The sequence below is a fragment of the Falco cherrug genome, chromosome 7 (assembly GCF_023634085.1).
Source record: "Falco cherrug isolate bFalChe1 chromosome 7, bFalChe1.pri, whole genome shotgun sequence".
Classification (NCBI taxonomy): domain Eukaryota; kingdom Metazoa; phylum Chordata; class Aves; order Falconiformes; family Falconidae; genus Falco; species Falco cherrug.
The window spans coordinates 27,601,035-27,613,585 of record NC_073703.1 but is presented as its reverse complement, the minus strand read 5'-3'; the positions used below and the strand labels follow the sequence as shown (position 1 = coordinate 27,613,585).

At 39.7% G+C, this 12,551-nt stretch overlaps 1 protein-coding gene across 1 annotated transcript in view; it reads right to left on the bottom strand.

The window, feature by feature from the left end:
- The window catches only part of ASPG (asparaginase), a 46,932-nt gene that overhangs the window by 23,933 nt on the left and 10,448 nt on the right, over nucleotides 1-12,551 (bottom strand). Inside the window, exons 4-7 of the mRNA XM_055716697.1 lie at nucleotides 10,418-10,543; nucleotides 8,840-8,923; nucleotides 7,670-7,796; nucleotides 923-1,035 (exon numbers count right to left, since the gene is read on the bottom strand). Of these exons, the coding sequence (XP_055572672.1) occupies nucleotides 923-1,035; nucleotides 7,670-7,796; nucleotides 8,840-8,923; nucleotides 10,418-10,543 (450 nt within the window). The remainder of the gene's footprint in view (nucleotides 1-922; nucleotides 1,036-7,669; nucleotides 7,797-8,839; nucleotides 8,924-10,417; nucleotides 10,544-12,551) is intronic.

Sequence of the window (12,551 nt, the reverse complement as noted above, 5' to 3'; positions counted from 1 at the left end):
TCAGTTGTTAATGAGGCAGCTATTGTGCCCCACTGTAAGAGAATGCCTAGCAAAGTCCTCTTTCTAGAAGGATATATTTTAAACAACCTAGATGTTTCCTTGCTGATCACATATGCTAAATGCAATGCACTGTAAGCCCCCATGAGGCTAACTATGCAGTTGGAGTTTTATTGCAAATATACCACCCCTCTGCCTTTCCATCTGTTCATATTCACCTAAAAAGAATGGTAATATAATTGAGTAGTGCTGCTTAAACTACTATTCAATTTAAGATGGCAACAGCCACAAATGACTTGTCAATTTAATGGAACAAGTATTAGTTGAAAATTTAAAGACAAATCTACCTAAACCCACAGTTCTGCAAAGTAATTTCTAAAGGCAAAAAAAAAAAATCCCACTCTATTTTCAGCAGCAAAATCTCACTTCTCATTTTCAGCTCTGTCTGAACGCTGAGGGTCATGTTAACCATCAGCGTGAGACAGAATGAATCTTAAAAAAGAAGCACGAGTTGCCGAAAAAGCCACACTCCCCTCCACCCACCATACTGCGTATTCTTTGATGAGATATCTATTAATGTATCTCAATATGCAGCAAAAGAGCATTTCCATGGTCACTGTAGCCTGCACATGTCTAGAAAAGCACACTTGACCTATTTATGAACCCTGATTATTTTTAAGTTTCAGAGCCCAGGCGGTTTAGACAAAAGATATTTGTAAAGCTTTTGTCAATAGTTTATGGCATATGAAAATAGTCTTTGAATGGTCTGATATTCCAAAAAAATGTTTATCAGATGACAGATCCTTCCCCTTCCCCCCAAAACTCCAACCACTGCTACAAACAATGCAGCTTCTCTACTTCAGTTAACTAATCTAGTGTTTGAGCATCACTTCACCCACTTCCAAAATGAAGTGGTAACACTTACAGCAGCAGTGGTGATTCCTGGGAAGATTCGCAGAAGCCCAACATTCCTATTCATATTGGTGTGAACTTGAAATTTCTTTCTGGTATTGGCTCTCCACACCGTTTCCCAGTTTACTGTTAAGAGAAATGGCCTTTTAAATTTAATATTAAGACATAATATTAAGTATACTTGTCGTACTTCATATTTAAAACATTGTCTTTAAAACTGTTTCTTATGCAGGGGATCCATGAAAGGCAATGTATTTGTGAAAAGAGAAAGGCCCATTTAAGACAGCAGCTGTATCATCAGCTGATCTAACACACCTTATTTATTAGGTGCCACAAAATATGTCTTCAAGGCCACATCCAGGTTAGGCTCAACTGTTATATTTTAGCTTTAATTCTGAAACAGTCTAGATTCTGAGATATATCAGTATTACTCATCAGTATTTCTAAGTTAGTGCCCTTCAAGGAGATATTTAATATAATATGTATGCTTGCTTCAATTTAATAGCATTTTATAGCAAAGATGTCCAAAATGGGTATGTTAGTTCAATGACCGTTAGTGAACGGGATGATCGATCAGACACAAAGCTGCATACCTCTATTACAACCTCTTCAAAAGAGAAGCCTGATAGCTCTGAAAAGCATTCTGAAAAGTGCTAGATCTGACTGGTTCACAAGATTGACCATGTCCTGTTAGTGCCAGCTCTCCCAGTTCAGTGGTCAGAAAGCCTCAGCCAACAGTGTCGTGCAGGTCTAGCAGAGGTGAGGCACTTACTCGTCACACACTGACCTGAACTTCATTGTTATGTAGTTGGCCTGATACCAGCCTGGATTAATGTTTAGAAAACAGACCTTCATCTTCCCAGACATGAGAGATGACAAATGCAGTTACTGTTGCCGCTAATCACCTCCCGAGTTTATTAGGTAGTTACTAAAGATTAAATAAAATAGCAAGGATTCAATTAACTCTGATTATACATTTAGAGCCAGAAGCCAGCTGTTTAACTAATAGTTTGTTTGTGTTGCATTATTAGAAGCCAAGTCATGCATTATTGATTTCAGAATTACACTACTTCACTGTAGGAGCGCAGTGTTGGTAGCACTGACTACCTACAAGGCAGTGGAAGAGGTTTAACAAACAGCAGCCAACAGCTCAGAGCATCATGCTTTGTTGAAAGCCCACCATGCCATAAAGCTACCTGTTTCCCCATCATGATTTAAGCTTTTTAGGTTTTGGAGAAACTCTCAAGCAGCAAAACAGATAAAAGATCTGCGTGCATAATACTGAGTTACTCTCAGCCATGCGGAGTTACTCACACCAATTACCGTTGCAATCTCTTGCCATCAGCAGACAGCCATTTGCAAAAAAATTCAGAGTACATTTAAAAGCCTTCATTGAAGCCTACTCCATTGTCCCATTACCAGAGATACTAAAAACTACACAATCCATTAAATCAAGATAGAAAATAGCAGTCACCTATAAGACTTAACAAAATTTCTCTTCCTGTCGTTGTGCCCTGTCAGCAACTAGAGCCTCTGCATGTTCTTTCTAAAAAAATATCGTAAGTCATTAAACAGGTCACAAGCAGTTGGCTGGGCATCACGTTTGTCCAACCAGCAACACTTCAGCACATGGATTCCTAATGCCCTGGGAATGAAAGAATAGAAATACAGACCATTTCTACAGTTTCTTTCTTTGTGCTAAGCTGGCCGGCACAGTTCTGAAACCACCTGGCTGGATTTAGTAGCTAGCCAAGTAGCTGTCAGAGGCCTCCATGAGCTTTCCAGAGGGAGTCAGAGCCCTGCAGGAGGTACACAAGGAGTGCAGAAAGCTGGGCATTTGTTCTGCTGGAGGTTCATAGGCCTCGCTAACCACGTTCACTCAGGAACACTGCTTTAGGAAGCAGCAGCGTTTGGCAATAAATGCAATCCTTTCAACCTTCTAACACACAGATTAATTCTTTAAAAGCAGCCTTCTCTGTAAGATTGGGTGGCAATAAAATTGTATCAGGGCTTTCTTTCCTTTATCCTCCATAAACTAGGAATCCTTGCCAAAACTTCACAAACACATACTACTAAGTTTGGCAACCATTAGTATCTCTAACGCCTGTAACAAACTTGAAGAATGAACTGAGGAAACCTGCCTTGGCATGGATCATTAAGATACTGCCAAAAGTAGAAGACCAAGGAGAGAGATCAGAGGATAGGTTCAGAAGTCAGACCTATACCTGTACTCTTGGAGTACGCTCTACCAAATAACATATCATCTTCAAGATAAATGTAATGCATGCAGACATAGTACCGTGATGTCATTCCAAACTATATTAAAAAAAGAATTAAAGATTGCCTCTGAGTTAACATGAACCTCATCAGCCTACATAATGTGCTTGGTACTGCAGACTCCACAGATGTCAGTTTTCCATTAGACAAACAAGTCTAAAAGGCAGAACAAAAGGCAAGTGTGATGCAAGAGCCAAAGACAAACAAATATACATAAAAGCCCAACTCCATCTCCGATTTATTCAGAACTGTTGTAAATGAGGAAAAGAGCCATGGGGAGCAGGGGAAATTAGAACACACCCTTTGCATCCTCCATCTCAAAGATTACATCCCCAAAAAGGAGGAATATTTATGTCACATAGCTAAGTTCAAGCATCTTCATCATACTGCACAAACCAGATGACTTGCAGCCTAGTGTCACACCACACAGCATTCTTTTTGTTAAATAAAAAGCCCCAAACCTTAGAAATCACTAACAGTTCTTAAGTAAGAAACTCATATACAAGCAGGTAAAGTACAAAAAGCTATATATCAGTGTTCATAGCAGGTTTTTATCCTACAGATAAGAGTGACTAATTAGGGATATTCAGTTCTGGCACACCACAGAAAACTGTAAACTGTTCTAACTTGGACAGTTTGTGCTTGGGAAGAGTTGAGTTGATATAGTGTACTGCATTATGTAAATGTGGATACAAAGCTGAGGAACTAACATAAGCTAGCTACTGGTGTTGCAGAGCAGAAAGTAAGTTTTTAAAAGAGGTAATGGTTATTTATATGCTGTATCCAAAATGGCTTGGGATAGAAAAGATTGCAGTATTTGAGGAGACTGCATTCAAGATATTAAGGCCTTTGGTTTATTCTTCCAAAGAAAACCATCACATAAACAATACTCTGCTATTGCCAACCTTCCCCTCCCTACCAAACACTACAGCTTTTAAAAATCACAGCTGAAAAATACATCCTTGTCTTATTCAGCTTTATTCTCTCTCTCAGTATGGTGATAAGGTTAGTGTGGGGAAAAAACATCAACCTGACTTAAAAATAAAATAAATAAAAAAAAGAGAAGCAGCTCTACACAGTCCAGAAAGCAGCAAGAAACTCCAGTTGTTAAACAGCACCTATGCCACAATGCAGGTTTCAAGTTATAATGGAAGAGCAGCAACTAAGAGCGACACCTCCCTTAGGAGTGGTGACTGAACTCTGAGTTATGAAATCAAACAAGAAATACAGCTTTTTGTGCTTGCAGAGCTCCAGACAAACAGAAATGCTTTCTTCTTATCCTTCTCTGCAGGGCTGCAGGCAAGCCCCACCACTATATAAGCTGCCCCAGCATTCATTACAATTCATGGAGGCAGCCAAGGGGTGGGGAGGCCAGGCCAACCTATAGGTGCAAATTCCTGAAGGAGGCAAACAAACACAGACCCCCTTTTTTGGCAGTTTGTTATAAAACAATCACCACACACCTTTTGAAATTAATATTTAAATTGAATGGTGTTGCTGCAAGAATCAACATGCCTACTTAACAAGGGTGGGGGGACGACCAAAAGCACTTCAGTGAAGAAAGCTCGCACTTGTCTTAATACAGAAAGGTCTAGGGCTTTTTGCTATAAATAACCAGAACTGCCAACCAAGACACAGACCTGGCCAGTGACTAATAGCTTCTCTCTAATGACAGACAAGCTATTTGGGTAGACGAGCCCACGAGGACCTTCTAACCTCCTGCTGCTGCACTACACCTGCATGCACAGTCACATGGGCTCTGTCTCTCCCCTACACAAATTGTTTTTCATCATATGGTCCTGTATACGTGCACCACTCCCAGATGTTACATGCAAGTGTGATGAAGAAAGTCCAGCCATGGTGACAAAGCAAGTTTTGTATGTGCTTCTTTAGGACATTCGAGAACAGAGAACAGCAATCAATTATGAAATATACTGAGACTCTTTACACATTTCAAGTGAAATAGTCCTTGTCTCTCCTGTTTTTAAAATATGGGAGAAATAAGGTAAGGTCTTTTTTTCTTATAAGCTTTAAGATTTTAGAAATATTTTTTATTATTTCTATATTGTCCATTTCATACAGAGATTTGTGGCTCTGCTGCAAAAGTATTTCCCATCAACATTGGGTTTCTTGTTCATCCCAGGAGTGGGCTAGAATTTTTCACTTCTAACAGGACTTTGTTGTGCTAAATTGAAAGTCTTGAGGAAGCTGACGTGCTTCCTCATCTAAAACTGGATAACAGGACTGTTAGGAGTTGCTAAGACAGTTAAGGATCTGGCTGAGAACACAGCCAGTTGATGGGATCAGAAATCCACTGGGAGCCTCATCTGAAGAGGGAACAGGGTGAGAAATGGATATCAAAAATGAAGGAGAGTGCTGCAGGGAAGAGGACTAAGTTTCTCCCTCTCCTCTTTGGCTCTCAAGTAGATTGTTGCTTTTAGATGGTATGCCTAGCCTTGAACAGCATGTCCTCTCCTCATTCCTGCATACCAACCCATGATCTCATTATGCTCCTCACTCCCTCCATCCTGTCACCTCTTCCCCTCTGATTCTCTGGAATTTTCATTCCCAGCTTCATTAGAACTGGGAAGCCTGAAGAAGAGTTTCTGCCCGTGGCCTTCTCCTCCTGGCATCCTCAGGCTACTCTCCATAATGCTGAAGCAGCAAGCCAGCCCTGTCTACAGGAGGATTAAGGTGTGTTATAGAAAGTTGTTTGAAAAAAAACCACGTTAAAAGATGCTAGATTTGTTTGGTTTGTTTTAAAAGCCCAAGTGGTACCTTGTGTCCATGAAACCTTCATATGAGGATTGTACAAGCAAACTCAAGGGAGACAGCGATGTTTCAAACAATTACTTTGGACAAAATAAAGCAGCACTTGTAGATTGTCCATACTATAAACTATGTTTTTTCAAAATGAAACAATACTTCAATACTGACACCATCATCTTGGATAAATGATGCTACCTCAACAGGGTAATCAACTGAAACAAATAAAAATAGAGCCTATCACACCACCAGTTTTTAAACCAGAAATCCCCACTGATCTCAATGGGGCATTCTACTGAAAAGATAATGGGACCCAATATGGGCCAAGGGAGGTACTTAATAACTTTCTCATTTTTCTACTATAGACAAGGAATCACAAAACAGTTCATTCAAATCCAAATGAAAAATAGCATGCAGTTTGCAGCTTGATTTCATTATTGATCAGTCAGTAAATGGGATTTATTTATACCCTATTTGACACAGTTCATAAAAACCCAAGAAAGAAGATTCTCCCCAATTTACTGCAGCCATCAACTGACAGCATTGCTGTTGATTTCAGATACACCGTATTTGACAGAGCACAGTAACACAACAGTGGCTGACACTCTCTCTGAGAGATGTCTTATGGAACCCTGCAGTATTTCACAGGCTTCCTCGGTTTCTATCTGGCTGCTACAGGCACAGGGCTTTGATCCTGAAACTTTGTTAAGTAACTCCCACTCATTAGGTGGAAGGGATAAGTTTATTTTTCCAATTTGCAGAATGTCTGTCTCTAGTAGTGGAAAGCCTTCAGAATGGCACACTGCATGGCACAGGGCTAGATCTCCTACCGCCACTAACAGCGCCTAGCAAAAGCATTTGGGAACCCCTTCCTATTCTTATTTTTTTGTAGTAATGGAGATTGACATGAAGTCCTACTCCTTTTTAATATACCTAGCCTATCGCAAAGCAGCTGGCATAATATGTCATATTTTGTAAAACTGTCCTTTAGTATGTTTTTCAGCAACTCCTCATTTGGCCAAATTCCAAATGTGTCTCTCTCCTCCCCTCCAAAGGGTGCCATTTATCCAAGAACAGACATCAATACGTTAATGACTTCGTAAACAGGTACCGAAACCTTCATGTAGTCTTTCCCCTTCTTAAAAAAGAGACACACAGAAATTACAGGGAGCCCAAGTTAGTTTAGGGGGAAAAAAACCCAACAAACTTATTCTAGGTCTGCTGTTTCCAATGTGCTTGCAATTTAGACAGGTCCTAAATATCCAGTAAAACTTACACAATGACATGCACCAAACAGAGAATCTGTTGAAGCTGCAAGTACTCTGCAATAACTCTTTTGCCTGATTTCGGAGCCCAGCGTGGTCATTAACGAGATTAAACTCTTTGTTCTTTCAGTCCTCACTCCCTCATTTTTATCTTCAGAGCAAGCACTTTCATAACACAGGGGCAACATTCCCTCTGGTTAGTCTGGATCTTTAGTCAAAGTCAGTCTAGCGCACATCTATATTCAATAGATAAATGCAGTTGAGTCACAAATTCTCAGTCTTACTAATATTTAAACATTTTCAGAGCAAGTAAGGTGGAGTCAAGCTACAAGGCTTGCAAAGATATTTGCATTTACAAACTGCGTTTCAACTACACAGGCACAGATTTTTTTCAGCTAGAATTCTATTGCATGTGGCATAAATTACAAGGCTTAAGAGATGATCTTGCTTACTTGTAATATCAACCTCAGCATTTGCAAGTGGAGGCAGGTTAGGTGAGGAAAAGGCATTGAAACTCCCAGCATCCACCTTAGTCACCCTATTTCCCCTGTACAGTTTATTATAAAAATACAGGCACACCTGCAAGACAAGTAAAGAAACAGGTCTGAATAAGCCAGTAATTAAAAGATTCAGTAGATAAATACTGTAGTCTGTCCTTTATAAAGTGTTTTCTAAATCTTTAAAGCAACTCAGAGGCTAGTAGATGTTTACAACTCTTAGCCTTTCAAAAAGGGTTGGCACATCTGTCACACATTGGTTAAAGAATTTAAGAACAAAACAAGTTAAGAGCTAACTAGTTTCATAATCCTCTCATGAGGCATAGTCTAGGAGACAGCAGATTTGCCCGAGTCCACTTCAGAGACAGAGGAAACAAACAGTGTGGACTTATTAACAAATTCGTCAGTTACATCTAAATTCAGAGTTCAAAACCTTAACAAAAGGCCTCGTGAAAACGAGGATAACTTTCAAGTTTCCACACAAATAATTACGTTCCTTCTCAAATCCCTCTAAGTTTGTCAATTGGAATTTGAAGGAAAAGAGATACCTCAAACTGTTATTAGTTACAGAGATCTTGGCCCGTCAACTATTGCTGTTGTCTTACAAGAACTGGCTTTAGGAGCACGGCAGAAGTGAAACAAGGTGCACCTAGACCAGTTTTCTCCCCAATTTTCAGGCTGCACAGCATCAACAACTTTAAAGTTGGGGTGCTGAGACCACAGAGGTACTTCCATGTCCATTAGGGATATCACCCTCAACACTTCAGTCTTCAGGAACTTGAGTCAGAAGGCACTCCTACCAGTTCTAGAGCAACTTTAGAACTTCAAAGTAACTTGATTAAAAAACTGACTATTTGCAAGCGAACCTCTGATTTCAAGTCTGCTGCAAGGTGTATTTCAGACTTGATAGTCTTTACAGGTTGTATGTGGGCTAAATGGGATATGACTTCTGAGAAAATGGCACATGCTTTGCCATGCAAGTGCCTGTTACCTCAGCAGAATCCATTTATCTTCCTGTTTAAGCACAATTCCATACTGCCTACTGGGTATTTTGAGTATGTAAATATGTGTCCTGGCTAGAAGGAGAAAAGTAGCTTCTGAGAGAGTCTTCACAGGCAAACAGACCTCAGGAATCACAAACTGCCCAGCAAACAGCAGTGCCCCCAGAAGGTTGGCTCGGCCGTCATTCCGTAACTCGTATATGGGCACCTGAAAAGCAGAGACTGAAATTACACCCTGTCCCTTATGTAAAGCCAACACAGCAGAAAAAAAAAAAAAAATAAAGAGCCCAACTTATGCAAGACAAATACATTATAATTTATGTAACAATGATTTATAACAAATAAAGTCTCCTTCTTTATCCAAACTATTTTAGACTGTAGCAGATGGCAGGATTTCCTTCTGTGCTTAACAGACTTCCATGATTTAAATGTTTAAAAGCTAATATAGAGATGATTCTGGTGTGATTAAGCAGATTAAGAGACTGATGCAGGAAAAATATAAAAAGTAGAAAGCAGGCATAGTTAAACTGACCGAGCATGGGAGAAGTGATTGTACAAGAGAAAAAGCAAGGCAGATCATACAGAACTGCCACTATGGGCTTCACAACAGCTCTCTTGCACCATCTTTTCCCATAGTATAGAAAAACTGAGCAGGTTAATACTGACAGAAACGAACAAGATTAAAAACAGAAATTTGGTCTGCTGAGTGATGACTTCCATGCCTTTTCAGATTGCTACTTTATTAACAGAGTCAGAGCTCCTTTCAGCAGTTGGTAAAAAAATAAAAAAAATCACGTGGCTTCATTGCTAGATAATATGTCAGGCAAATCTCCAAGCAATAAAGCCAAAACGAAAGTAAAACCTCGAATATGATGTATCACAACTAGACTGCCCCATGTCAGGACAGTAAGTGGGAGCATAATCCTTCTTAGACTTTTGTATTTTGACTTCAAATAGACCACATGTGAAAGGGAGGTTATGAGATGGGGGAGGGGAATTTTACTGTGCAATGTTTCATCTCTCCTTTGTGATTAGAGCTGTATTTTATGCTCAAGCAAGCTATTCTAGTAAGACAGCCCCTCCCCCTCAGACAATATGCAAAGGGCTGATTTCCAGCTAAGAGAATGAAAATTAATAAATGGAGCCTTTAGAGGAAAGGAAATAGAACATGTTAGATGCTTTCTGGAATAGAAATTATCAAAAATGCATCTAATGCTTAGAGATTATTAAAAAATGGTAAAGAATGCAACAATGAGTAACGTAAGACAGGATAAGAACTGATGAAGTAAAAAGTGATAAGCTTCAGGGCTTTAAGGAGGAAAAAAAAAAAAAAACAACAAAAAAACAGCTAACAACCAGCAGCCACCTGAGGCTGGAAAGATGCTTCTCATATAAACCGATTAATACACAATGGCCAATGACAGGCTCTTATATCTTTCTCTGAAGCATCTGGCCCCAGACATAATGAACTACTGGTCTGATTTGGTACAGAGTTGTAAAGTCATTAATGATAAAATTATGGGGCAGATCCTCAGCTGGTGAGCCTGTCAGCTCTCACAAATTTCTATCAGCGCTGTGACCATTCACCTTGGCCAGAGGCCTGCCCTGCACTACCAAACTATACAGTGATAATCAGGATGCTACCTAGTTTTCCATATAAAAAACAGAAATTAAGCTTCTGACTTCAAATTAAGTCCATTACCTGAGATCCTGTCAGAACAATAGTTTTACCCAGGTTCTCACACATGAAGGATAAGGCTGAAGCTGTGTAGGCCATGGTGTCAGTGCCATGGAGGATCACAAAACCATCGTACTTTTCATAGTGCTCCTGGAGATGGAGAGACCGTTTCCACACTGTTAGAGCAATGCACCGGCATCAGCAAGCAAGGTACATACTGCATCACTTTCACTGAGGCAAGCAACAGCATAATACTTTAAAGGGTACTACACGCATAACGCGTCCTAAAGTTATCCTGTTTTCAGTTTAAATACAATTAAGGGTTAATAGGACACTAAACACTAGAGCCGCTAATTCTAATTATGGAACAGTCAAAGAGATTCTTCTATGTATACATATTAATGCTGCATTTTTAAAGCAGAAGACTGCTAATTAAGAAAAGCTTAGCAATGGCTTTAAACAAGAATGTTAACATATGCAAATTAGCCATATAGTCTGATTTCTTGTTGCCGCTTTTACTTTAGGGATTACACCATTTACAGGAACAGATTAGGCAAACCAAGGCTATCATAACCTATAGGAAAAACGGTCCATTTAATCCGGGTGGCAGAGAGGGAAGTTGTCAGTGTACGAGTGCCCTCTCCTGTTGAAAAGTCACCTTTTCTGCAGCAGCATGTGCCTTCTGCCCCAAAAGAGGTGATTTTTGAGAAGTCCCTTAATCAGGCACGCACAGATGCAAAAAGGGAATTTAAGAGTAACTTTCACCTACATAAAATTCCACCCAGGAGTTGTTTGTTTGGGTTTTTTTTAATGCAAAGCATGAATCGCACAGTTCATCCTGTTGGAATAAGTTCATCTGCTGGCTTTTTGGAGGAAAAAGGAATCGGTTCCTCAATTTTACGTGTTGCACACAGTAAACACTGTAGTGAGACACTGATGTCCCTGATGCCATTTGGTAACACAGAAAGGATTACATAAAAGTCTGAGCAGACATATGAAGTGCCAGTGGGGGAGGAAAAGAGGGGGTTTGCAATAGAATTAAATAAGATCTCTTTTTAATTACTCTTATGCTACAATAGGCATATGTGCTTGGCATCTTCTGATGACATGGTCACCTCCAAACTCCCACAGATTTCTACTCATCCTTTTGCTGTTTCTTCACTGATACTCATGCCTGCATGTTACTGCCTACTGGAGGTTTCAGGGGACCTCTGCTTGTCTCTAACAATTAGCCAGCAGAACAACCGCTAGCACTGCAAGATCTTCCAGTAGGCCAAACTACAGCGTGATGCAAAAACCACGCTGTAGTTCCCAGTGCAGTAACAAGGTCAGTCAGTCTCAAGAAGACCTAACCCCTGCTCCATCCCACACACCAGCTCCATCCCTTCTCTGCCCTGGCAAGATGCATTCAATAGCAGGAGTATTGTCCCTAGTTTGGTGGTTTCCAGATTAGAGCACCTAAGGGTGAAAGACTATTACCTGAATCTTCAGCATTTTTCCCTGCATTATTGTACTGCTCATGTGCATTGCCACAGCTTGGTCAAGGAAGGAAATCTACGCTACAAAGCTCACTACCACAGAGCGAGCTTGAGTGGAAGAGCAGTATCTTACTAGGCCCACGGTTATTTCTTTCTAACAGCTACGTATCAATTCCTGTTGTAAAGTATTTGAAATGTTTCACATTTCTACTTTCTTAAAAGCACATAGCTAAGTTTGGACATGGAAGCAGAGAAATGCTGATATTTTTTTTTAATCTAGAGAAGGAGGTAATGAATTTATGTATATATGCAGAAATATCCAGGGCTTTAAACATATCTCAGTGTGGGAAACCTAACCATGATAGCATTTTTTCAACTGGCTTTGGCTTTGTAGGCGGTAAAGTCCATCTGTGTCTAAAGTAAGAAAGGCATGAAGACATGAAATTATTTTCTACGTCAATAGCCAACTATTAAGCTATTTGAACACTCAAATTATATGTAACTAAGTGACTTACACCTAAGAATTATATTCACTGTCAAAAAATATTGACTACAAGTCAACATTTTAGACAATATCAGCCTACACGTTGCATACCTTATTCAATCATAGCTACAATTTTCCTATTTATTTTCTTGTACAGAATGATGACATGGCTTATCATTGCATGAACTATATAACT